The sequence below is a fragment of the Triticum urartu genome, chromosome 1 (assembly GCF_003073215.2).
Source record: "Triticum urartu cultivar G1812 chromosome 1, Tu2.1, whole genome shotgun sequence".
Lineage (NCBI taxonomy): Eukaryota > Viridiplantae > Streptophyta > Magnoliopsida > Poales > Poaceae > Triticum > Triticum urartu.
The window spans coordinates 434673790-434698695 of NC_053022.1; the positions used below are offsets into that span (position 1 = coordinate 434673790).

The following is a 24906-nucleotide window of genomic DNA, read 5'->3' on the forward strand; positions in this document are numbered from 1 at the left end:
TGCAGAAAAAAAACATTCTCAATTTTCCCGGTTTCTGATTCAAACCCTATATATTGATCCATTCATTTTCTGTTGTTCAGTTATGATTCATACTAATGCAGAGAAATTAAATTTCATTTCTGCGTTTGGATGTCCCAATTGAGGTGCCTGAAATGGATTTGGTATTCCCGGATTGCAATTCGGCTGTTTGGTTGGCTGTGAATTGCCGCTCGAAAACGAAACCCAAATTCAGCCTCGTATTCCCTCCTGCCAAAACTTCCTCCAACGATACAGAGCCTTGGCGCTCCGATTTCCTCCGTATTGGCCCTTTTTCGGCAAAACGTACCCCTTCGCTGCCTTAATCCCCGCGTCCTCGAGAAAAAAAAAAGGAGGAGACGAACGGAACAGAGCGGCGACCACCAGGGACCTCGGCGGCGAGTCCCAAGGATCTCGGCGGCCACACCCAGGTTCGATTCGGCCCCGCTCCCTCCTCCAGTTCCCATCGCCGTACTCGGGCATCTCCGCGGCCACCACGAGGACCTCGGCGGCGACCACCAGCAGGACCGCGGGGGCGGGGGCGCCGGTTCCCCGGTCCGCCTATGCCTGATTCCCTCCTCCTCACCCTATCCCCGTCCCCGGTCTAGGTCGCATCTCGGCGGCGTCCAGAAGGACCACGTCGGCCACCAGCAGGTCTTCGGCGGCGGAGGCGCACATCTCCTCTGGCCACGGTCGCTCCGCCTCGGGCCTCCTCCCTGTTCGCCGCGCCCACCCCCTGTACCCATCTCCAAACCTTCTGTCGCGGGCCATCTCCTCCATGGCGCCCAGGCATCAGCACAACCACCGCGCTCTTCCTTCTTCCTTTCCTGTCCTACACCATCCCCTCCTTAGCATTCTTAATTTACCTTGTACTGTCTTGTACCTGTAACTTGGTTCATGTGAGGACCTTTCTGTTCTCTGCTAACTAATTTTTTTGTTTATGTATTGTGCAGATTTGTGTTCTTTTATGTCTTGTTGAACTTCGAACTATCTATTTTATATTGAACTTGGAACTATATATTAACTACTGCCACGCACTGTTTATGTCAACCATTTGGATCTATCTATTCAAATCGTTGTGATTTATGTCATGCACGAGACCATATTTGAGAGTACATGTTGTTTGTTATTGTTTCGAATTTGTGTTATGTTATCATAAGAAAATATTGTTGTCATTGTATGGCCATTTGTGTTTTCCTGATGCATTTCTATAATATTTATTTATTTTCATTGCTATATCATTCGTAGTCAGATTTCATTTTTGAGTCATGTACAACAAGGTATAGCCTGGTAATGTAGCTATGCAATTCCAAAGTTTGTCATCCAAACAGGATTTGGTATTGAGATCTCAGAGGCATTTCAAGGGCCAATTCACTAGACAACCAAACAGGTGAATTCGTATTCGTGCCATTTCAGTTTCCTCACTGATTTGGAATTCAGACCAATTCAATACGGAGCTCTCCAATGGAGACATCCAAACGAATAGAATTGTTGAAGAATTGCTATATGTACTATGTAGGCTTCTTTTATGCAAAACTGAGACTTGTATAATTGAGAATTTTGGTGTGTTTGTAAGACCATATTGATCTATATCTACGTGCTACTGCTAAATTAAATAGAACACTCACATGTCATATTTGTTGTCATTTTTTTGTAGGTGGACCACCCTTTTTAAAAATTCCTAGACTCGGCTACCGGAGAGCGGAACTGTGCCTGCGCGAGATGGGAATGGAGGAGTCGGCGGGGGGCGCCGCGAGGCAGGCGAAGGAGTCGCTGGAGCTGGCGTTCCAGATGTCCCAGATCCTGGACACTGGCCTCGACCGCCACACCCTCTCGCTGCTCATGGCGCTCTGCGACCGCGGCACCAACCCGGAGGCTCTCGCTGCCCTCGTCCGCGAGCTGTCCTCCACCGCTCCCCCGTCCGCCTCTGCCCCCACCGCGCCCGCCTCCAACGCCGTGGCGGCACCGACCGCCCCCTCGCTGTTCCCCTCCGGCTTTCGGCAGCTCTAGGCTAGGGTTCGTGCCCTCGACCCCTTCTTCTCTTTCCTCACGGATGACACCACTTGCCACTTGATCGCGTTGTATGTGTGCACTTAGGTCTTCCATTCTGTAGGCTGAAACTGGTTCGTGATTTGTATTCTCAAGATAAGTAATGCAAGGGGGTCTGTGTCAAACTCTGTCACATTCTAGCAAATGATTTTCTCTTCTGTTGGCTGAAATTGCTTCCTGGTTTGTATCCTCAATATTGATAATGCAATGGAGTCTGTGTCAAATTCTGTTATCCACATTCTTGCACATGGATTGATTCGTTGGAATTATTCATATCATTTGAAGTACAGTCTACTTATTTGGATCACATGTATAACTGTGAATTCCACGTTTAAGTGACTCAAAACATGCCCATGAGTAGAATTGTTGTTATGTCAATGTTCCTTGTTCTGGAGGCATCCCAATTAGTAGCTCTCCTTTATCATTCGTCTGGTTGTGGTGTAGGCACACGTGTTTCAATCGCTGCTAGATTCATCATAGTCAAGGACTGAGAATTTGAACTTACCCTTTGTTAAGTTATTCTTTCTTTATCACTAACGTTTCTACAGTAGTAAAATGATCACCAAGTTAGCTCATTGTTCTTGAACAAAGGTGGAAGCAAATGGAAATAACACAGTTAGCCGGAATGCCCCTCACCAGTGGTTGTAAGGTTTGGTTGCATCATGGTTGTAAGGTTTGGCTGCATCATTATTGTGAGATTTCAAATACTTTACAAAGTCAGCCTATGCTCCTCCCCAATAGTGTGTGCGGGCTGGCCTGCCCATCGTAGAATTGTGAGTTTGACATTTTAACTGCAGGGAGCGCGCTCATGAGCAGAGTAGTTGTTATGTCAATGTTCTTTGCTCTAGACTAGAGGCATCCTAATTAGTACTCCCTTCATCCCATGATATAAGAGCGTTTTTGAAACTAGTGTAGTGTAAAAAACACTCTTATATTATGGGACGGAGGGAGTAGCTCTTCTTTGTCATTGGTTTGGTTGAGGTACATGTACGGATGTTCCAACAACTGCTGGATACATCATATTCAAGGACAGCATTCGAGTTCACCCTTTATCAAGTTATTGTTTTCTTTATCACTCTGGGATTAAAGGTGAAAATACTTTACAAATCCAACACATGCTTCTCACTGGTGGTGTATCCAAGTTGGCCTGCCCATCGTATTTTTCATCTTGTTTCCTGATGTTGTATGGATCTAATAGTCAAGCAGTAGCCATGTATCCAATGAAGTTGTATTTTCAAGAACAAAAATATGTACTAGTATATAGTTTAGAAGTTGATATCTCCCAAGGTGAATTGAAGCATACAACCATGATGCAGCCAAACTTGATTATGCTAAAAAAAATGCTCCCATGTCCAAAATTTCAATCAATGTGCAACCACTAGAGGTACCACCTTTTTTTATTACAGCATTCTAAACATTACCTTCATTCATTCAGCAGGTACCGAAGACTGGACGCAACTGAAGTTCTTGATTTGAAGTCGAACCAAATCTGATACTTGGCTTGCTGGAAGAGCCTGATGAGCTTTGGTCGTGATGTTGTTTCCACAAGAAAAAGTTGTGGTTCATTGAGTTCCTATAAATTGGCATCTTTCTTTGCTTGACTTGGACACTACTGTAGTAATCATGATGGCCACTACCTCTTCGTTCATAGTCTTCCTATATTCCCATCGCTGTATGCATCAGCTGGACATCTGGTGTTCTGTCGATTATCCTCTCTTTGACGATAGTGTCGTACTTATCTGAAAGGAACACGCCACGGCCTGGTGGCCATGAATCGAGGTCCCGTTTTCGGGATAACAATCAAAAAGCTATGAAACGATTATGGGACGGAGGGAGTAGATCTCAATCATGCTTTTTAGAAGTCACTGTAATGAATTAGTTTTTCTAGTATTGTATTGTTCTACATTCAGAACCATTCAGTCCCTGGAAGACTAAGCAACAATTCATTCATATGGACATTTTGTTGTTCATTTTCAGAAGATAATATTTTCAGACAAAGCTGTTGCTTGCATCATAAAGCTTGACCTAATCAGTGCTGTTTTCAGCCATGTTTTCGTTTTAAGTTGGCCTTGATGCTTAATTGAAGCCAATTTTTTAGGTTAAAGAAGAAATTGAGTTGGCCCTCGCAAATCATGCTGCTATGATGACAAGGTATTGTATATGACACCTTTTGACAAGCTTTTAGGTTTGTAAACTGATGCAGATTTATCTAACCACCTAGTTTTTTTTTCCTTTTTCATTAGAAGTCCCACATACACTGTTCCATCGACATCGAAAAATTTGCAGCTCCAATTCACGACTAGGCTTTCTCTTCCAATTTTCACTGGCTCCAAGGTTGAAGGCGAGGGTACCTTAAGTATTGCTCTAGTTGACACTTTGACCAGAGAGGTTGTAGTAATGGGTAAGGAGTCCCTGTTGAAGGTCGAAATTGTAGTTCTAGAGGGTGACTTTGAAGACGGAGAAGGCAATGACTGGATAGCTCAGGAGTTCAATACTAACATCGTTAGAGAAAGACAAGGTAAACAGCCCTTGCTTTCTGGAGATGTGTTTGTTGGTCTTGATAGAGGCATTGGTAGAGTGGGAGATGTATCATTCACAGAGCTGGACATGCAGCCGAAAGTTCAGGTTAATTAGGTGCAAGAACTGAGGATGGTTGTTATAATGGCGTAAGAGTACCGGAAGCAAAAACTGAATCATTTGTGGTAAAGGATCATCGTGGAGAATGTGAGTTCATGCCACTTTCAATTGTTATTTGTTTCTTGCACCCCTTCCTGTACATTTGATAAGTTTCATCATTTTGGCGCAGCGTCCTTAAACTTGACAACTGCACATATAAATATAAGCACATGAATTCCTTGCTGCAATCTAGAATTGTTAGAACACATTATATATGATAGTCCCCATAGTCATAGTCATGTAATAAAAATTTGCTTTCTCAAAGTAAGGATTTTTTACCAACTTAGTTTACTTGTACTGCTAATAATGATTTTGACCATCTTGCAGCGTCTTGCAGCAACAGAAGGGAGTAGAGTAACATATCATATAGTAACAAGTACTCCCTCCGTCTCATAATGTAAGACGTTTTTTGACTCTAGTGTAGTGTCAAGAAAAGTCTTACATTATAGGACGGAGGGAGTATACAATAGCAACGCCTAGAGATCCTTCCTCGTCTACCCCGTGAGGAAGCGATCCCGGAGCCATCATATTAGTTTAGTGTCAGAAGTATCCAGTTCTAGTTGTAGTAGTTTGAGATACAACTCCGAGCGTCCGTTACCGTGAACACGGCTATTCGAATAAATATACTTCCCTCCAGGGGTGCACCAACTTACTCAACACGCTCGATTAACTCTGGTGGGACACACTTTTCCAGGTCATGCCCGGCCTCGGCTGATCGCCACACCGCAGTCCTACCTAGGCTCCGCAGAGAGGTCCCCGCCGGTTTACATCCTAAGCGCGAAGGGGCTGTTCCGCTCACCCCTAAGCACTCTAGGTCGTTGCGAGGGTGACCGAGACCAAACGAAACTCTTTCAGGATCCGCCTACCTGACCACGCCGCGATGCTGAACTGGACGTCTGGCAAAGCTTTTGGGAGAATCGTACGACAACAAGTGCCCATACTTATTCCCGCGTGGTGGTTAGTGCGAAAAGGCCAAAGGCCTACTCAGATCACATATCCAAACACGTTAGTGTATAGGGAGCTCGTGGAAACGACCAGTGATCCTGTCGCCCCGTCTCGTGGACTTACGACAAGGGCCAGGCCCATCCCTCTCCTGGCGCGGTATGTGCCTGCTCGGTCGTGCCGCGTCATTATCTCGCGGGTACCCTCCTGGTCAACCTGACTTATCAAGAGACTGTCGGGAACTCAAGTCCACTTCTACCGGGTGGTACCGCATGTCCCTTTAGTCTCGCGGTAATAGTAAACAGGGAATAGTTAAAGGTAACAGTGTGTCCTTACCATCAAGGTGAACTCAGAGGAATCACCCTCGGTATGTTCACACCTGAGGTACAATGTCAAGGTGAACTTGGAGGAATCACCCTCGGTAGGTTCATGCTTGAAGAGTTGCACGATAGAGACATCATCGGGAGTGGTGAGTGAGGAATCACCCTCAGTTAACCACACTCGATGTGCTACACTATAGAGATATCATCGTAAGTGGGATACGAGGCATCACTCTCGGCACTTGATAGTAGCTCTGTAGAGTCGTACAACTAAGGGGTGTCGTTGATGTGTCGGCCTCTGCTCGTTGATCACATTGATTGAGTCACCGGTAACAAAGCAGGGCAACAAGGACAAGGGTGAGGGGTCACTGATGGATCACTAACCAACCTATACTAAGCATATAGGGTAACATGTAAAGTAACAACAACAGATTACAAAGCAGGCTATGCATCAAAATAGTAGCTATCGAACAACAGTAGCAAAATCTAATGCAAGCATGAGAGAAAGATAATGGGCGATATAGGATTGATCAAGGGGGTTTTGCTTGCTTGGAAGCTCTGCAGACAGATACGGACCCTTGACGGTGAAGTAGTCGATCATCGGATCAACAACGGTCTCGAGGTCTACCGAAAAAGAAGTAAGGAAGGGGAAACACAATAAATAACAGAGCAATCAAATGCATCACAATGAATGACATGGCAATACCCTGTGCTAGGGGAGACCTAACGCAATGCTGCGCATTACAGACGAAACGGGAAAATATCTGATTTTCCCGGCTTTAGACAGTTATCGGACAAACGAACTAGAGGGGAAGGTTCCATGTTTGCAGTGTTAGAGGCATGTGACAGGTATGTGGATGGCATATTCGGATCCGTCTTATTTTTCTGAATATTTTTCATATATAAATTATTTTCATCCGATTTACGATTTAATTTATATGAATTTTCAAAGTTTTAAAGATTTTCTAAAATTACTGGATTAATTTTAATTTGAAAATAAACAGTAAACATAAATGCTGGGTGCACCCGGTGCAGTGCACCCAACAGGGTACTTGAGGCTGACAGTGGGCCCAGGGCTGCTGAGCCAGCAGGTCAACGATGACCAGTTGACTAGTCAACTGGGTCAGCGAGATCCACTGGCCAATGACCCAAGGGGAGCGGCGGCGGCCGCGGGGCCAGGGGGCAGCGGGAGGGGCCGCGGGCGCGCGGGCGGCGGGAGCAGCGAGTGGTCGTGGGCGTGGCTGCGTGGGCGTGGCTGCGTGGGCGCGGGGCACGTCCAGGGCGCGGCCGGCGAGCAGGGGCAAGGCGGCGCGCGGCGACAACAGCAGCTCAGCGGGCGGGCGCGCGGCCAGGAGGGGCGCGACCCTGGTCAGAGGCAGGCGCGGCGGCGTGTAGGCGGCAGCAGGCCAAGACGGGCGCGGTGGAGGCGCGACCATGCGCGGGCGGACGAGCAGGGGGCGTGGCCAGGGTGTGTGGCCAGGAGCATGGGGGTGCAGCAACGGGCGCGGCGACCACGAGCCCGTCGGGAGCTCGAGCGCGGGGGTGTGGCGGCCTACTACAGGGGGATTCGAGGGGGAAGCAGAGGGGGAAACGACGAGGGTCTCACCTTGGTGCGGCAAGGAAGGTAAGCAAGCTTGGGGGAGCACCGAAGATGGTGAATCGAAGACGGCGACCGAGGAGGAAGACGAAGAGGAAGGCGACGATGTCGGGCGCCCCAACTCGAATCAAGGCACTGGGAAGACGAATCCGTCGATGGCGGTCCTCCTGGACATAGTTATACGGCGAGGGAGGCGCAGTGGCTGCGCAGGCGGCGGTGACAGGGCGATGATGGCGCTCGGGCGAGGGGAAGAGCGCTGGAGAGGGGGGTAAGGACGGGCGCGAGTCCTCGAGGCGTGCGGTGGCCTCCGTATCCACCCCGGCGCACTGTAGCGACGCGAGGGGGCGAGCGGGTGCGGTGGAGACGTCGAACTGGCCTCGGGAGCGCTTGCGCTTATAGCTGGCCAAACGGGCCGTGCTAACTGGGCCGGCCCGGTAGCACGCAGGAACGGCACGGCCCAGGCTAAACGGGCCAGGCACGGCATGCGGCACGCCATGGGCCGTGCCTGGGCCTGGAGGCTGGGCACGCGGGCCGGCACGGCACGGCCCGTTTAACTTTTTTTTGAAATATATAAATAAATATGTCTTGTATAAATACTTACTTCCTCCGTCTCATAATATAAGAACGTTTTTGTCACTAGTGTAGTGTTAAAAACGTTCTTATATTTTGGGACAAAGGGAGTAGTACTCTAATATGTTCAATAATTTTGTAGTGCATGCGTACATTTGTAGTGCTCTAATATATTTCTTTCTATTTCTTTTAATCTTGTAGTATTTCTAGAGCATAGCTTGTACTCTTTTACTTCTTTGGGATGGAAGGTTTTAATGAGGCAAGCGCTAATAAAATTCTAGATTTATCCCAGATAATACTCTACATTTTTTGGATTTTTTTTTGCTGTACAGAGGGGAAAAACACGCCAGCCGAAGTAAATATGCGCCAGGCGGCCCAGCGTGCGATAACGGGCCGGCGTGCCGCGTGCCGGCCCAGATAGGCTGCGTGCCGTGCCTGGGCTGCGAGCTCCCGCCCATGGGCCGGCACGGCACGGCCTGGCTAATAATTGTGCCATGGCGGGCCGTGTCGTGCCAGGCACGATTGCCGCGGGTCGGGCCGTGCCGGCCCGTTTGGCCAGGTATGCTTGCGCTTCATCCAGCGGTGGGAGGAAGGAGAAAGGCCGAGTTGGGCCGGGCCAGGCTGCGCGGTCGCTGCACAGGCCCAAGTGCAAAGTGGCACTGGTCTTTCTCTTTTTTTACTTTTTGTTTTGCTTTTTCTCCGCTACTATTTTCATTTAGTTTAGCTAGTAAGAGATTTTTGCACAATATGAAACTTGGCACAAAAATACATGGCAATATTCTGGGTTGGCTCAAAAAGTTTGGGGGCAATTAGAATTTTGTAAGCATTTTTAGAAATTGAAAAGGTTGGTTAAATGGCTGTTGGATCTATTTTAAAATAGATTGAGGACACTTTAATAACTCAATTAATGTTGGTTTATTCATGACAATTAGTTAGTTAATATTTGCAATATTATGAACACTTTTCTTTTTATTTGAATTTGAATTTGAATTTGAGTTTGATTTGGAACAAAGTGATGACTAGAAAAATAATTGTGATAACTTGGCAGTCATTAGCAAGAGACTACTGTAGAATGACAACAGGGTGTTGCAGTCCCCCTCTTCCAATGGGCGACACCACCATCACATTGCCTGAATTAGTCACCCCTTCTTCCAATGGGCCGCAACACCACCGCTCTGTCGCCACATCACCCCGTTTCACCACTGCCGCTTCGTCCCGCCCCGCCGGCCGAATCTGACAGCTACCGTCGTCGCGCTGCGCCGCTCCGTTGGATCCGCCACCATGTTCTTCCACTCGGCTGCCGCTGCTAACGATGTTGTCGAAACACACGCCAAAGAGCTACTAGCTTCCGTGGTGATTGACTGCGGTACTTCAGCCGCTATGATGCCGAGCTGGAGTGCGATGACCAACGACATTGGCTTGGCACCTTCCCGTTGACGGAGTCCCCCGTGCGCACCTTTCACATCAAATGTTTGAGGTTCGACCAACCTCAGAGCAAGACAAACTTCCCAGAAATCAAATCTCGGGAGGTGGCGGAGTTCATCAGCCCATCGGTGAACATTGTATCACGCGCGGCGAAGAGGGACACCCACATCATCCTCGAAGAGGAACACCTGGGAGAGCAATGAGGTGACGATGGAGAGGTTCGGTGTGGAAAATCCACGCCTCATGCAGGCGGAGACATAGTGGTCTTGGAAGGGGGACAATGAGCGCAAGAAGGACGAGGCTGGCCCCTCTAGGGCGATCAAGCTTGAGTCCAACGACAAGGTTGAGCCTGACGACGAGAGTGAGGAATTCAGTACCTCTAAGGAGGAGACCATGGCACTTTGGAACACTGTCGACACACGGTCTGACAATCCGTGGCGGAGCTAGGAAGAAAAAACCGGGCGGGCCATCCTAGAGGAGAACACAAAAATAATATTTTTGAACTACACAAATTCAACATGCATTAGCTTGGTACATGTGCTTGTGCAGTGCTGGTTGCCGTAATAATATTTGATGTTTACCAGATAGTACAGTGCCCCAGCTGCATGTGGGATTGACCTAGTTCAGGGCTAGCTAGCTAGCTAGGAGCCTACCTCAGAGCATCTCCAACAGCCGCCCAACGCGTGGCGCGCTAAAAACCAGTTTGCAATGTGCTGATCGTCTGGTTTGGCGCGGCGGGCAGCACTAGCTCCAGCAGCCACGGTAAAATGCGGCGCACGAAAATGCAGCGCGCGTGTATAGATATTTTGTTCATAGATAAAAGACCATACATAGTTTATAGCATAGATTAAAAAACGATACAAAGATATTTTACATAGTTCATAGCATAGATAGATAAAAAGAACTACGGTGCAACTACATAATTAAACAACGGTGCAACTAGATAAACAACGGTGCAACTAGAACTACTCCGAGTCGTCCTCATCATCACCCTCGCTGGTGTTGTCTGAGGTAGAGATCCACACGTCCTCCCAACGTTCATCGTCGGACGTGAAGAACGACTTCCCACCGGCGTTGACGAGATCGCACTGCGATATGACCAGTGCCTTCCGCCGATGCTGGTCCGCCTGCTCCGCGCGACGCCTTGTCGTCCTCTCCGCCCAGAAGGTGCGCTCGTTGGCGACGTCCTCCGGGTGGCGCCGAAGCCACTCCGCCATGGCTCGCTCGTCCTCCTCGGCAATGAGGAGGCGGCGATGCCGCCGACGGTGCTCCGCACGGTCCAGGTCTGTGATAAAACGAGGAGGAGGGGCGATGGCCTGCGCCTGCTCGCGCGTGTAGACGTCACGGAAGTTCATCTGCGAGCGAGGCCTCTCTAGGCGCCACGCCGCCGCGTCGTACGCGCGGGCGGCCTCGTGCGGAGTCTCGAACATGCCGAGGCCAAGGCGGACTTCGCCGGACCGGATCTCAGCGTAGTACGCGCCAGAGGGGCGCTCGCGGACGCCGCGGTAGCCCGAAGATGACCGGCGGTGCGGTGGCATGGTGGCGCGATGATGGCGGGGCGCTGAAGCGGCGAGGAAGCAGAGAAAGCGGCGAGGAGGTGGGGGAGAGCGCGTGTGGTAGTGTGGAGCACCGTGTGGCGAGCGCCGCAATTTATAGGCGCGTCGAAAGCGGTGCGCCAAATCTACCGTACGACCGACAGCTTTCTCCCCTGCGCACGCAAACGTTTACCGCACGCTTGTTTCCTGCCTCCGCTGAAGCGCGCGAAAACTTCCCGCGCGTGCTAAACAGGCATTTTACCGCGTGCGCGCGTCTTTTGGCGCGGCTGTTGGAGATGCTCTCACAGAGTGGTGCCGGAAGCAAAGGAAATTCAATACTGCATGCAAGGACATGAGCGACCGAGTGTTGGACTGGACACAGTGGTGGAGACAGGGGGACCAGCAGGGGCCCTGGCCCCCCTAACGTCATTCATTTAAGTCTAATATGCATGTTAAGAGGTGATAAATTGTTGCTAAAATGATGAATTTTGATGCACTAGCCCTTCCAAACCAGGCTTAACTACACTTGGCCTCCCTCATTGACATTTCCTGGCTCCGCCACTGACGTCTGGACATGTGTAGTATAAAATTTTCTTGGAGGGCGGGCAGGCTACGGTCTGCTTTTGCCCTCACGTAGCTCCGCCGGTGCTGACAATGACGATGACGAGTAGTATGCGCGTAGGAGTACTCTCTGTTTTAAGTTTGAATGTTTGGATGTTTAGATCGTTGCATGTCTGAATCTTTGAGTGTTTGGGAGTTTGCATTTTAGTATGCAAGTGAAGTGGTTTCGATGTTTGTTTGAAAAAAAAAATCTTGGCCCTATTTTAGGGCACCCGTTGAAGATGGACATTTTTTTGTACCCAAAAAATTATTTTTTGATGCCTCAAATTTACTCTAAACACTTGTGCCGTAAAATAGGACAACTATCGAAGATGTTCAAAGAATCGAATGTGATGTTTTTTTTAATTCACTGCATAGAAGAGGATCGGGATGATGGTGGCACTTGAAGGTCGCGTGGAGATGCATGCCGACGTTGAGGCTAAGCAGGGCCGTGCCTTCAAAATTCAGGGCCCCGTGCAAAATGAAAATTAGGTTATTTAAAAAATATAAATTAAAATATTTTGTATAGATATTGCGATGCTACAGATTTTTTTCAGCGAATTAACAGTTTATCTTAAAATGTAAATCTACCCAACAAGAAAATATTAATGAAATATCAGAAAGAACAAATATTATCAGAGTAGAAACTAATTAGAGGGGTGAAAGGCTGGAGACCATGAATGGCAGCACATGCGACCGGATCGCTCTACTAAGAACCATGTAGTGCAGTGAATGAGAACAAAAATACGGAGCCAGAGAGAGAGGCGTGAGGTTGGCCTGAAGGGTTTCATGTAGTCCTTGGATTTTAGGGTGAGTCCTTTTCATTTATTTTGCTCTTAAAAGCCCATTAGTACCACTGATCTCTGATTTTGAGGGCCCTGGAATTTGGAGGCCATGTGCAACTGCTCCAGTTGCACATGCCAAGATACGGGCCTAACTGCTTGAATACGTTTTAGTCTCATGACTAAAAGTAGTAGGACTAAAACTTGCTACCATCATCCATGCTTGGATCTAAATACTAAAGAGATTAAAATTAATTTAATAAGCATTTATTATTCTCCAAACCCTTCAATCCAGAACTCGTCTGCGTTAAAGAAGAGGAGTTAAATGAGAAGAGAGAGGACTAATCCACATTTTAGAAGAGGTACATCTGACTAAAAAAATTTAGTTTCAAGACTAGTTTTAGCCCCTCTTTAATCAAGAGTGCTTGAAACTTTAGCCTCTTAAAAAGACTATTTTTAGTCAGACTAAAATAAATCCCTTGAATTCAAGCATCCTCTAAGCTTGCTCACGTATCCGCAGTGGAGAGGTGGTGGCCATTACGGGGTGGGGAGGAAGACACGCCGATCCGCTGGCTGCGAGCAAGCTTTAAAGAGGGTGCGAAGTGCGAGCATCTACGGTCAGTTCGGCTGACGCGGGCATCATCGACGATAGCACAAGATTCAGATCGTTTGTAGAAATGATTTTCATAAAAATTAATACACCAAATTTTCAAACGGAAAAGCTAACTAGCGCCTCTTTGTTGGGAGAGCATGGCAGGCATTTCGAATGTTTTTCCTGGCAGAACAAAAATGTCATGTTGTTCTGAAGAAACTGTCACCCCTGATCAACTAAAACTGTCATAAAAACATTTGCAAATGCCAGCCCCTCCCAGCGAACAGTGTGCCAAAGAGAGTCCTTTCTCAAATTGGACAACGTACTTTCAGAAACAGCAACGAAAGAAAAATCAAGTAGACTTACTTCCCAAATTGATATTGTTACTGAAAATGATTACACAAAACCATGTCATGCTTAAATTCATGTATGACGCTCACTTCCCAAATTGGTATGGGTACTGACAAAAATTGTCACGCAATAATGTTGTGCATAAATTACTGTTTGCCGCCGCCACAAGACTATTAAAGTAGCTACAAAACCATCATCACCAAATAATAGTTGAATTGTAACATTTGTATAGAATTGTATAAAGCAAACACTCTCATGCTAGCCCGTGCATGAGTTGACGACTGTAATTTAAAATTACACACAATCGACATTGCTTTTAGGCATCCGCATCAATGTGTCTACAAGGCCATAAGCCAAAATATGGATTTATGGCCTGGCCATATACTACATTATTATTATATACAAATTGTATTTCCAGGGATAAAAGTCTGACCAACCATTCAGAATAAACTTTCCAACTGCGGTGATTTCCTTACTGTGTGACTCATTGTAAGGTAAAAAATGTGACCACACACAACGCATGCCCTTAAAGATCGGTGTACAACATAGCATGGACATCAGAGTTTGGAAATATGGCACCGATCACAGGGCTTCAAAACCTCGACATTAACACCGTCGGGAACTTGCCCCTCAACATGTCTTTTGATAGCCTTGACACCTTCAAGGGCATCCATGACTGCTTCTCTATCCATATTTCCACATATGCCTGAATTACCATAACCACTAGTAGTGTCGAGCACAAGGCATTCTAATGATGAGGAATTCTTAAGAATTTGACATGTTAGCTCAATCAAGCTCTTTGACGAGTTGATTCCAGTGATGGATGCTTTCTTGAGCTTGTCATGGCGGAATCCAGGAATCTTCCTGATATGCCAAGAATCCACATCCAACTTTTGGGAAGTTGGCTCTGGCCTTAAATAATGTCGACTTACCTGAACAACATCAGTATTGATGTACTACCAATTAGGCCTTAAAAACACAGGAAAAAGAACAGGAATTGTAAAATAGAAGAATACAAAACACAGAATCTCGTAGACTTGGGTGTTAGGTTCACAGAAATTCGAATAATACACGAATCCTAAACAAAAGGGTCAAATCGCATGAAAAGAGTATAAATAGCATGTTATTATGCACTGAAGATCTCAGTCCTGTTTTTCATGCGTAGGAATGTGTAAAGGAGGTCAAAAAGAAGATGACACATGAAGAGAATGAAGCATTGAGCACAAAAGCATAGCCCAAGAAAGAGGCAGACAAAGCTCTGTAGCAAGAGAATGGGCATAGATCGACAATGCAAAAGGAGGCCACAAAAAATCCTATAGGAAACAATAAGGGCTAGGAAAGGCCACAAAAGTTGTATAGAAAGGATCCGGACCAGAAAAAGGCTGAAATATAAAGGTTTGATGGACCTGCATGGCATGAGAAACACGAAAGAGCAATGATTTTGGTGGACACATCAGCAAAAAAGGCAAAGCTAGGAAGCTGATGTGATCATGGGTGACAAAGCTATTTTTTCACATCAGAAAATATTTCAAACCGTGCCATGTGCTACAACAAAAAAGGAAGAGGACTTGAGAGTTTCTACTAGTTGCATGTCGACCAAATTGAAGGAGGTGCCTGTTATTTATAAAGGAGAAATTACAAACCAGCTTGTAGTTCCACAAGAAGTAAAGCCAACATTTAGAATGCCATGCAGATGGATCATGGTTGGTTCATTGTCCGTTCAGATTGCTTAAGAAGAATATATGAATTTCGTTTTCCTTAGTCCAAGAATTATGGTTATGAGACGTGAAGATGTTGAGATCTGAAGGCAATCAGAATTGGCAGATTCCAATCGCGCCGGTTGTTTCCTTCATTTTCCAGTCATCCAGTCAAATACAAGTTACGTTCAGGTTGAGTCCTATGATTTTCTCAAGCAAGGACCATGACTCCGAACGTTTTTTATGGCAAGTTCACTGACGCGAGGATGGCAACTTTCTTTTCAGACGGCAAGTTTCAGTTTTTAAAGATTTTTTTTCTTTTTGAATGACAACTTTAGTTAAAAAAAATGTCAGGGCCGGATTGCTTCATGCCACACGTGTGGCACTTATCATTTGGTTATCTTTTTGCATTGTTTAGGTCGGTTTGTTCAAGTCATGTATCGCCTATATAATAGGCAGGCTTCGGCCATGTACATGTAAGGAGCAGCGCGCTCGCGCACAAAGGGCCGCCAGCATGAGGGGCTTGGGTCACTTGGAAGGGCCACTGGCGAGAGGACTGGATTGGCCGCCGGCTGTTGCAAGCAGCCTCTGATCCTGGAGGCATCTTGTGGGACTACACAGTAAACAGCAGCAGTGGAGGGCGGCGCGACCTTGAGGGAGACACGATGGCGGCAGCCAGCGCGCAGGTCGGGTTGGAGAGGCAGCGGCTGGTGCCTTGGTCTGGGAGAGAAGTGGCGGCCGGCTGGTGCACGCGCCCCGATAGCCGTCGAGCGTACAGGCCCGGTCTGAAGGGGGATGGAGAGATCCACAGTAAGAATCTACCTGGGTTGAATCAGGGTAGGATGTGAGACCAAAAAAACAGTCGGAGGGGAGAGATTACGATTGATCACTGAGACCGGGAAAAAATCCGATCATCAGACGAGGTGCAGTGTAGAAGAGGTAATACCTAGACCATAGGCTCAAATACCATGTTATGGATGCAACTTATCTCTATTGCATAGCCCAAAGGACATATATCTATTACACAAGACTTGGCGTACAATGAAGAAAACATAGCCTAATAAGGACTCCTGGACCAATACCGATACTTCATAACAATAATAACATTCTAAGTTTCTAACTATAAATATTCATGTGGTTTGACTTTAATTTGACCATCTTTATTAGGATTCCTGTGTTTTTCTAATTCATGTGAACAAAACACCCAAGCCGACAGAATTCCATTTACCAATCCTCTGTTTTGCACATGCATTTCTATCCCATTCATGTGTTTTTAGAATCATGTGAACCAAAGGAGATATATAAGTTTGACAGGTATAGATCTGAGTAATCATGCTTACCGATAAGAAGAAAGTTTCCAGCACAGGACAAGCTTCGAGAAAGGAAATCAGAGATAAAAAATCAAAGCTTTCAAATTGACTGCTACAACAATAAATCTTCAAGTCAGCTGGAGGAATTTGGCAGCTGACGCTGGAGTATTGAAGGCCTGAAGAAACATATGCCAAGGTTTGTTATGTCTCAAAGTACAAGTATCATATACATGTAGCTAGTTAGCAATTTAAGTATGGAAGAAATAGATTACAACACAAACCTCTCTAGATGAGCACAAGACAAGTGTGTGAAGATTCGACGTGATGGAATGAAGCTTGGTCAGAGCATGGTGGAACATGCCAGCATAAAATGAACCATCCATAGTCATGATCTTCAGTTGAGACGGGTTGGTGATTGATATTTTCGTCGGCGGCCCACGGAACATAAACGTGGCTACCTTTGGAGCATAAATTTCTACCACCTGCAGCTTTTGGCATAGAAACACCCGCAGGATACAAAGCTGCTGCAGATGAGAAGGTATCTTCAAGAAAGTGATCTCATTGCACTGGGAAACTTCCAACTTTTCTAAAGAAATTGTACAGGAGAAGAAGCATCCTAGTTCCTCCTCAGTAATGAGAACAAGTTTCAGACATAGACTTTTCAAGTTTCTGAAGCAGTCAATTATAATTGTCGGACGAAAAGCACAAGCTGAGGGGGCGAGAGACTGAATTGAGCTTGCGGCACAAGATAAAACCGAACATGGAAAGTCGTACTTCGCACTTTGATCTTGAGGAAGGTCCACAGCAAGTTCTACGATTCCAGACTTAACAGCAGTTTCAAGCCAAATGCCAAGAAGGTTAGCCGTGATAACATTGCTGCATGAATGAACTTGGAGCTTAAGTATCTTCACCCCAATGCCAGAGTGGTTTTTGAGTATGTGGTAGATTCTGTCCACAATTTTCTTTGCTCTATCATATGGCGTGCCCTCTTGCATATTCAACCCCAATGTTTTCCAATTGAATGTAAGGTTAGGAAAGCATTTCCATGAGCGTAAAAATCTACGAGAGACACAGGCAGCACGAGCAGCATCTCGCAGTGGCACAAGGGAGTGTATGTGATGCAAGATATCCTGCAAAAACAACGAGTAGAAAGTTCAAAAAATCTAGTTTATACTTCAGTTGGATTAGACAATAGATAAACAATTAATTAATACATCTTATTAGCGCAAGTACTAGGCTCAGGATGAGACATGAAAGATGTACTATAACAGAGTTCCTTAAAACTGAAAGAGGTACAAGACAGAAAGCATAAATGCCCCCGAACAACCATCCGGTGCAATCTACACAGACAAACAAACAAACAGACAAAAGACCCACAGTAAAAAATACAGCTCGTTTAGCCTTCCTCGCTCTTCACCAAAAAAATGTTCTTAGTCCGTTTTACACGTTCCACTCTTACATAATTACCCAGGTAAATGAGATCTTCTACCATCAATTAGTGCATACTAAATAGATTGTCGGATAAACTGTTGGTTAAATCTTCCACATCATCTATCATACAATATTTTCAGTGGATGTTGGTGAAGTTGTTTCTGGAATTCCATATTTTGCAGATCCAGTGATTACCACCTAAGTAACCGCTACAGGGTAAGTTTCTAATGGTTTGAATGAACGTTTCTCATACACCCCATTAATTCTTGGTCCATTTCTAGAAATACTTGTATTTATACTGGCGAAATGTAGATATCAGTCAACAACTATATTTCAACAATTACATTTCATATGTGTCCTGTGCTTAAGGCAATGGCAAACTGTTAGATGCAAATAGATTATTTCAGAATCAGCACTTCATTTCATACCTCGGGAAATTTATCAAGCTCAATCACTTGTATAGTGTCTTTGGCAACCTCTGGATTGTCATGTTCTTGGCAAGGTGGACACTTCGTTGCAGCTAATGAAAGCCTCGGTCCATGATAATCTACAATAGGACGATATCAAGCAAGTGAGCAGATACCAAAGATGAGCGACTAAATTTCCTCAAATAACTCAAATTTTATGTCAAATACAACTAATAAAACACGGAATGGAAGTTCTTTCGCATGGAAAAAATATTTTGAAGGGCGTGTCTGCTCTCTTCTCTAATTCAAAATTAGAAGCTCTCGCCTCCTGCCGCTCCCCACCACTACCACCGCGGGTCACAGCTGGCCTGTTTTTCAAAGAAAGCAGTGCGGCTTTGGGCTGGTGCTGAAAAGTTCGCTCCAAATTGGTGGTGTGTTCGTCAAAGAAGTTTCAACTGATGGGGTCCAATGGTCGCAGATTGTGGAAGGAGCTATGGACTTGGAAGAGTGATGTGAAATGGAGTCTGTGTGCACCAGGCTTGGACTTGTGCGTGCCTTCCAGATCTGGCGGCAACCACAGAAATGATTGGCACAACCTAGCTGTGCCAAGGGGGCTTTGCAGCGCAGGTTAGTAAGACTGCTCACGTCATTACGCCTTCCGTGCTCCTACAGGGCCTGTTGGAGTTGCTATAGCCCAGAGATCAGGTCACACCAAATCTGGCCTACTCAATGGGGGCTGGAGGTTGTCATACCAGGGTGCTAAACAAAGTGTTCGTGAAAGCCTGGCGGTTACATGCTCGCTTAAAAAAAGATCATTTTTGGGCACACCAACAAAATAAATTTACACACAGGCAAACAAATTATATCTAGTGCACAACCCAATACTTTCACCAAAACAACCGTTTCATTTGTCTATAGATCTACACCAGACATGTGAAAGATGTTTAGTGTAAAGGACTCTTTTTCCTTAAGGATCCTTTGAGATGTTGGTATTGGTAAGGACTAATTGAAGTGGCCTCGAATTCCAGTACTAACTGAATTGGTATTGGTCAGTGATTTCAATGGTAATGGTCGGATGGCTAATGAAACTGTAGAACAGAACCACAACCAAAAGTCCAAAACTGCTACCAAGTGTTGTTACCTTTTTTGGAATGCCGGAATTTGAGACAAGGCTCCCTAAACCATTCGGCAGTTCACTGGTGGAGAATGGCATGAGCCCGTGACCATGGGGGGCAAACACATGGCATGGGCTGTAGTGACATCTGGGATGGACACAGGGGCTGGAGTAGTTGCCGGCTGTGAGGAAGAAGGGGAAGTGGCAGCGTTGGAGGTGGTCGGCGAGGAACCTCCAGCGGCAGATGCAGCTCGTGGGGAATGAGAGCAGGAGGCGGTGGCTGTTGGGAGAACCCCCAGCAGGGGCAGTGATTGGCCAGGACTTGCGGTGTTCGTTGGAGACCGGCAAAGATGCTGGAAGTTCATACGTAAAGCTATAAGACTCGATTCCACCTAATATGGAGAAGGGAGGCTCTGATTTCGGAAGCCCTTGTTAGTTGCACTATGACTCTGCAGTAATGGGTCTCAATTCCAATGCGCAATTCCGAATACATCCAAGCAGCCGAATCGACAAGGCTCAGTTCCACTTCTCCAATTCCTTGCCACAATACCAACATCCAAACAGGCCTGAGGTATTTTGGAGGTGACCACATAAGCAGCATACAAAGCAGAACTCTCAATTACTGCAGTAGACATGTATGAATTCATTTCGCCAAAAAAAAGACATGTATGAATTCTTTTTCCTGGTCTAGGAAAGCCAAAAAGGATCAATTTTTATACGCATCAATAAACTAAATTTATAAGTGGGCAACAAAATCAATCCTAGTGCACGAACCCAGATCTACCCCAAAACAATCTTTTTACTCGTCTACAGATCCACATCAGAAAATATTTATACTCTTATATGCTCCATCCTAATCCAGTTCCAACCAACTGCCAGCCCCAATCTGTAAGAAAAATAGCAACTTTCTTCTAAAACGATCAGAACGACGACGGGGCAAACCCTAAACAGTCCTAAAAATCCAATTTTGAGCAAAAGATGACATCCGAGGCTTTAAGCAGGCCAGACGTCGGGTAAGGTGAGGAACAGGGTTGCAGAGGCACAAACTCGTTTTGGCTCGCTGCCGCCGGAGCCACACCGACCGGCACATGGCTTTTCTCTTCGGATTCCCAGCGCTGCTCATCATGGGCTTGAGAGGACGACGTGCGATGCGAAGGCGGCCGAGTAGACGAGATCATCTATGGAAGGCGGAAGTGTGGGATCAGATCGGCGGTGGTGCTCGACTGCTCTACAGGATGAGTTTGGGGGGCTGTCGTTCAGGACCCCTTAGGCCTCGTTTGGTACGAGCAGATCGACGGGGTTTCTAGAGGATTAACCTCGCGGGGCCAAGAAACCTCGCTAATCCTCCTCGGCCCATTTGTTTCACGGGGTTTGCACAGCCCAACCCCTTCGAGCCCCCTTCGATCCCCTCCTATCCACGCGTCTTGCAAGCCTCGAGGGCACCCGCAGGGAACGAGACAGGCGAGACACACCGAGGCATACCGTCGTCCCGCCGCCACCGAGAGTAGCTCCGCGGCCGGATCTTCATCGCCCCGCCGCCGCCAGGTCGTCGGCGTCCTCCTCCGCCGGTTCTTCTCGAGTGAATCCTCCCCTGTTCTCCACTTCTCCATCCCCTCCCCTGCAAACCCTAGGGCCATGGCCAGGGACACGGCTTCTTCCTCCTCCCATGGAGTGAAGAACTTTCCAGCCCATGGTCTACTGTTCTTGTCCAGCTCGGTTTGGAAGGCCCGTTCGCTACTACTCCCTCCGTCCGGAAAAAGTTGTCTCCGCCGAAGTTTTACGAAAAACCCCTTCCCTTTCTTCCGACAAGCCACGCAGCCCATCGCGCCTGCTCCGTCGCCTCGCCACGCGCCGGCAGCCTGCTCCGCTGCCTTGCCGCCTACTCTGCCGCCTCTCCGCCTGCTCCGTCGCCTCGCCACGCGCCGGCCGCCTCCTCCCCTCGTCTCGCCGCTTCTCTTCCTTCGCACCAGGAGATCCAGAGGGAAGGATCCCCTTTTCTGCAAAGCCCGCGACTTCCCGGCTCCGGCGGCGGTGCTCATGTCCTGGAGGGAGTTGGGGCTTGATCTGGAGGCATGGAAGATCCTCGAGCTCCTCGTCCTCGAGCTCCTCATCCACCAGTTCCTCCTCCAGACCCCGAGCGGCTGCTGCGGAATTCGACGGCGTGGGGGAAGACGACCACGGCATGGGGAAGATGAAGACTTGCTCCAGCCACATGCCACTGCCCCGTGCTCGTCTTGCCGCTGCCATTTCCCTCCTCGAGCTGGCGGACTGATGATGGAGGACCCGCCCTCTTCGCTGCACCGGCGCCGTTGCTGCCGCATCTGCTCTGCTCCTGCTGCCCGCTCGCCCACGGTAGCGCAGGTCCGTCTTCTAGCTGCTGATTTCTGTCTAGTGAAGCAAGCAGCTGAGCTGGTTTTGTTCTTGTCCTCTTGGACTGTGCAGCGATTGGAGGAGGACTTGGTGCAGAGGAATGGAGTACGAGTACGGATGCTGCTTCCGTTAATCTCAGGTGAGCTTGCTAGACGAGTATAGATGCGCCCTTGATGATTTTAAAACTACTGTTAGCCATGGAATTCCAGAGAGCAACCACACATTGAAACAACATTGGGCATACAGTATGCTTTGATCTCCAATGTTCAACTACTGTTAGCTTGAGATGAACATACAGTATGCTTGACTGTATAACTGCAAATTTGCCTGAACATATGCTTGAGATGAACATGCCACTGTCCAGTAAGATAAGATAAAACCATGACAGTTTTGACTAGGAAGCATGACAATCTCAAACTAATTGAGTAAAAATTCAGTAAACTTGTGTGTCTAGGAATCAAAACCTGAACATCAACTTGACAGATCAAAAGTTCAAAACCTGACAGATCAAAACTAATTGAGTAAAAATTCAGTAAACTTGATAGATCAAAACCTGACAGAAATTGACAGGTTTTGGAAGAAAATGACAGGTTCTGAACATCAACTTGACTGAACAAAGATCTTGACTGAATAATACAGTTAATTCTGATTGTTAACATCAGAATAAGACAGTTAACAGCAGAGTAATGGAGTGAGAAATCTTACTGTAAATTCAGTTACTGTAGTTACCGAAACTTCAAAAGTTAACTGAAATTTTTGTCGACTTGGATTCAGCTACTGCACATGATCACTATTGAACATGATCATATTCTGATTGTACTTGTGTTCAAAAGTTGACTGAAATTTTTGTGAAGTTTTAAACAAAATTATTACTATTGCATCTAGGAATCATTGTTCTGCTGCTATATGTAGTGGTGCTGCTATATGACCATGCTGGAATATGCATTTACATAGACTGACTGATGGCTCAACATATTCTTGACTTTGTTACATATCTTACTGATTCTTCTTGACAGTGTAAATTCAGACAGCAACAGTAACAGTTAACTGAACTTCTTTGGAGTGCATTTATCACTCCAGAAAACTTTCAACAAAACATTCTTGCTCAAAGTTAATTGTGATCATTTCCCCTGTAGTTGGGCTAGTTACAGGTTACACATAGGCCTGTCATCCAGTTGGAGTTGAGTTGCTAGATGCAAAATAGACTTTCGACGGCTCTGATTTATGTTAGCCAAATGAGGTACTGTTAATTTTGGATTCACCCAAGGATGGTACTAGCATGGTTTTGCATCAGAGCATCTGAATAATTACAAGAGTTACACTGCATGATTTTGCATCGGAGCAAATGATTTTGCATCATTCTGAAATTCAATTTGAATCAGAGCATCAGAATGATTTTGCATCAGAGCTTCAGACTAAGTGTTCAGAATTTTCCAGCAAACTTTACTCAATTTGAATTTCAATTTCACTTTCAAGTTCAGTACATATCTCTGCATTGTCTGTTTGTACACTTAGCTACACTCAATGCTTAAGCTACAGTCTCTACATTTATCTGTTTGTACACTGAATCAAATTAGATATTCTCTGCATTTGTCTGTTTGTACACTGAATCAAGTTACCATCAAATTTCTCTTACTCCATCAAATTACTCTTGGCTGTAGCTCTCAGACAAAATTAAGCGAATCAGAATTACTCTTGCAAATAAACTTCTCAGACAAGATTAAGCGAATCAGGTCAGGTTGTGCTTCTTCCTGGGTGTACACTGATTATTCCTGATCCACTCAATTCAGTGCTCAAATGATCTGAGTTTAACAAGCATCAATTGAACACACTGCTCAATTTCCTCATCCATTGCTCAATTTCACTTGAATGATACACTTTGCAGCAGAGGCAGCAAAGGAGGCGGGAGGAAGTCATGGAGTAGTACCAGCAGAGGCAGAAGAGGAGGCGGGAAGAAGTCGAGGCCAATCGATTAGAAGCAGAGGCAACAACAGAGGTGGGAGGCGGCACTCGTCCTGCGAGCAGGTGGGTGGCGGCGGCCAGAGGAAGCGCACCGGCCAGAGCAAGCGCACCAGCGGGAGCTCAGGGCGCGACTCCTGTACGCCGTCTTTTCAACGGGTGGCGTCACCTGTGCCGCACTGAGGAGAGATGGAGGCCGGCGCCGGCATAGGAGATGGAAGCCGGCAGTGGGGGCTTCGGCGAGGCGGCGGAGGCCGTACACGTTATGCAGGGGTGATGCAGGTGAGCGGCGACGACGCAGGTGGGCGGAGGCGGCGCAGGTGGGCGGAGGCGGCGCAGGTGCGGAGGCGGCGCAGGTGGGCGGCGACGCTAGCCCTGCGAGCTGGGCCGGCACTAGCGCGCGAGGCCTGACGGCGGCTCCGCTTGGGAAAGATTTCGACGGTGCCGACTGGGAAGAAGGAAGGTGGAGGCGGGGTGATTTGCACGAGAATTAAATCTCTGAGGGGGTCTTTTGCAAAAAAAAAGTTGAACTACGGCTGGACAACTTTTTCCGGACGGAGGGAGTTGATGCTGCAATTCTTCAGTTTGGAGCAGATTTAGATGATAGAACTGCTTTACTAAATTTTTGAATGGTTGCCAATGCTTCGTTGGCACATTGGTTGAAAGAACAAAACTGTGAATGATGGTGTTGGATGAGTGATGATCTGACTGTCTGTTTTTCTGCTCTTCTAAACCAAACAGTGCCATGGGACTGGCCATTTGTAATGATGTTAGGCTTCAGGTCTCTCAAACTTCTTTGGTTGACTGAAATAGTTCAGAAGGCAGTGTTCCGTAGGTTGCATTATGTGCATTTTCATTGTAGAAGCTAGCCTCACAGTAGACCTTATACAAGTTAGTGTTAATGGTGCAGTAGTGAATTTAAACTAGCTTTTGATCACCTGGATAAGTCAAGGAGAGGTGGGCATTTGAATATGTGCCAACTATTCTGTTTCATGTCTTTTTTTTAATGGCAAAACTAACTTTCTTTACTTGCTATAGCTCACAATCCCTGCCAACCAAACAAGTTTTTCATATGAAGGGGATTTGTGGCCGGAGAGGTTTGAGGGTTTCAAGAGGTTTCAAGGGGATTGGGTGGAAGGAAGGGATTCACCAAATCCTCTGAAA

General features: G+C 46.7%; 3 protein-coding genes across 7 annotated transcripts; 2 read left to right on the forward strand and 1 right to left on the reverse strand.

Annotated features, from left to right (window-relative positions):
- Positions 1–293: 293 nt before the first annotated feature.
- Positions 294–4078, forward strand: LOC125516567 (mitotic-spindle organizing protein 1A-like). Of its 3 annotated transcripts, none has more exons than XM_048681965.1 (3): positions 294–446; positions 1673–2031; positions 3500–4078. In XM_048681965.1, exon 2 carries the CDS (start codon positions 1738–1740, stop codon positions 2023–2025), a length of 288 nt encoding a protein of 95 aa, XP_048537922.1. In that variant the 5' UTR covers positions 294–446; positions 1673–1737; the 3' UTR covers positions 2026–2031; positions 3500–4078. The 3 variants fall into 3 exon arrangements, with proteins under 3 accessions (XP_048537922.1, XP_048537926.1, XP_048537920.1); XM_048681969.1 differs by having other exon boundaries at positions 3503–4078; XM_048681963.1 differs by lacking the exon at positions 3500–4078 and having other exon boundaries at positions 1673–2296.
- Positions 4079–13573: 9495 nt separating this feature from the next.
- Positions 13574–21139, reverse strand: LOC125516591 (FBD-associated F-box protein At5g56370-like). Of its 3 annotated transcripts, none has more exons than XM_048681987.1 (5): positions 20896–21139; positions 18321–18439; positions 16743–17591; positions 16492–16637; positions 13574–14386 (listed from the first exon to the last, which is right to left on the reverse strand). In XM_048681987.1, the coding sequence occupies exons 1-4, from the start codon at positions 20939–20941 to the stop codon at positions 16590–16592; spliced, it is 1062 nt and encodes a 353-aa protein (XP_048537944.1). In that variant the 5' UTR covers positions 20942–21139; the 3' UTR covers positions 13574–14386; positions 16492–16589. The 3 variants fall into 3 exon arrangements, with proteins under 3 accessions (XP_048537944.1, XP_048537934.1, XP_048537938.1); XM_048681977.1 differs by lacking the exon at positions 20896–21139 and adding an exon at positions 20461–20850; XM_048681981.1 differs by lacking the exons at positions 13574–14386; positions 20896–21139 and adding exons at positions 15490–15973; positions 20461–20851.
- Positions 20897–24576, forward strand: LOC125516615. Its single transcript, XM_048681990.1, has 3 exons — positions 20897–21774; positions 21856–21922; positions 23669–24576. The coding sequence occupies exons 1-3, from the start codon at positions 21049–21051 to the stop codon at positions 23923–23925; spliced, it is 1050 nt and encodes a 349-aa protein (XP_048537947.1). The 5' UTR covers positions 20897–21048; the 3' UTR covers positions 23926–24576.
- Positions 24577–24906: the final 330 nt, after the last annotated feature.

Bases quoted from the DNA above. Each gene is read 5' to 3' on its own strand.
- LOC125516591 (XM_048681977.1), bottom strand. From the start codon at position 20,539: ATGATGAGCAGCGCTGGGAATCCGAAGAGAAAAGCCATGTGCCGGTCG. The intron at 18,440-20,460 runs GTTTGTGCCTCT...GTCCTATTGTAG, and splicing joins GCGGCAGCGAGCCAAAACGA to ATTATCATGGACCGAGGCTT. The intron at 17,592-18,320 runs GTATGAAATGAA...TTGTTTTTGCAG, and splicing joins AGCTTGATAAATTTCCCGAG to GATATCTTGCATCACATACA.
- LOC125516615 (XM_048681990.1), top strand. From the start codon at position 21,049: ATGGCCAGGGACACGGCTTCTTCCTCCTCCCATGGAGTGAAGAACTTT. The intron at 21,775-21,855 runs GTCCGTCTTCTA...TGGACTGTGCAG, and splicing joins GCTCGCCCACGGTAGCGCAG to CGATTGGAGGAGGACTTGGT. The intron at 21,923-23,668 runs GTGAGCTTGCTA...TACACTTTGCAG, and splicing joins GCTGCTTCCGTTAATCTCAG to CAGAGGCAGCAAAGGAGGCG.
- LOC125516567 (XM_048681965.1), top strand. From the start codon at position 1,738: ATGGGAATGGAGGAGTCGGCGGGGGGCGCCGCGAGGCAGGCGAAGGAG.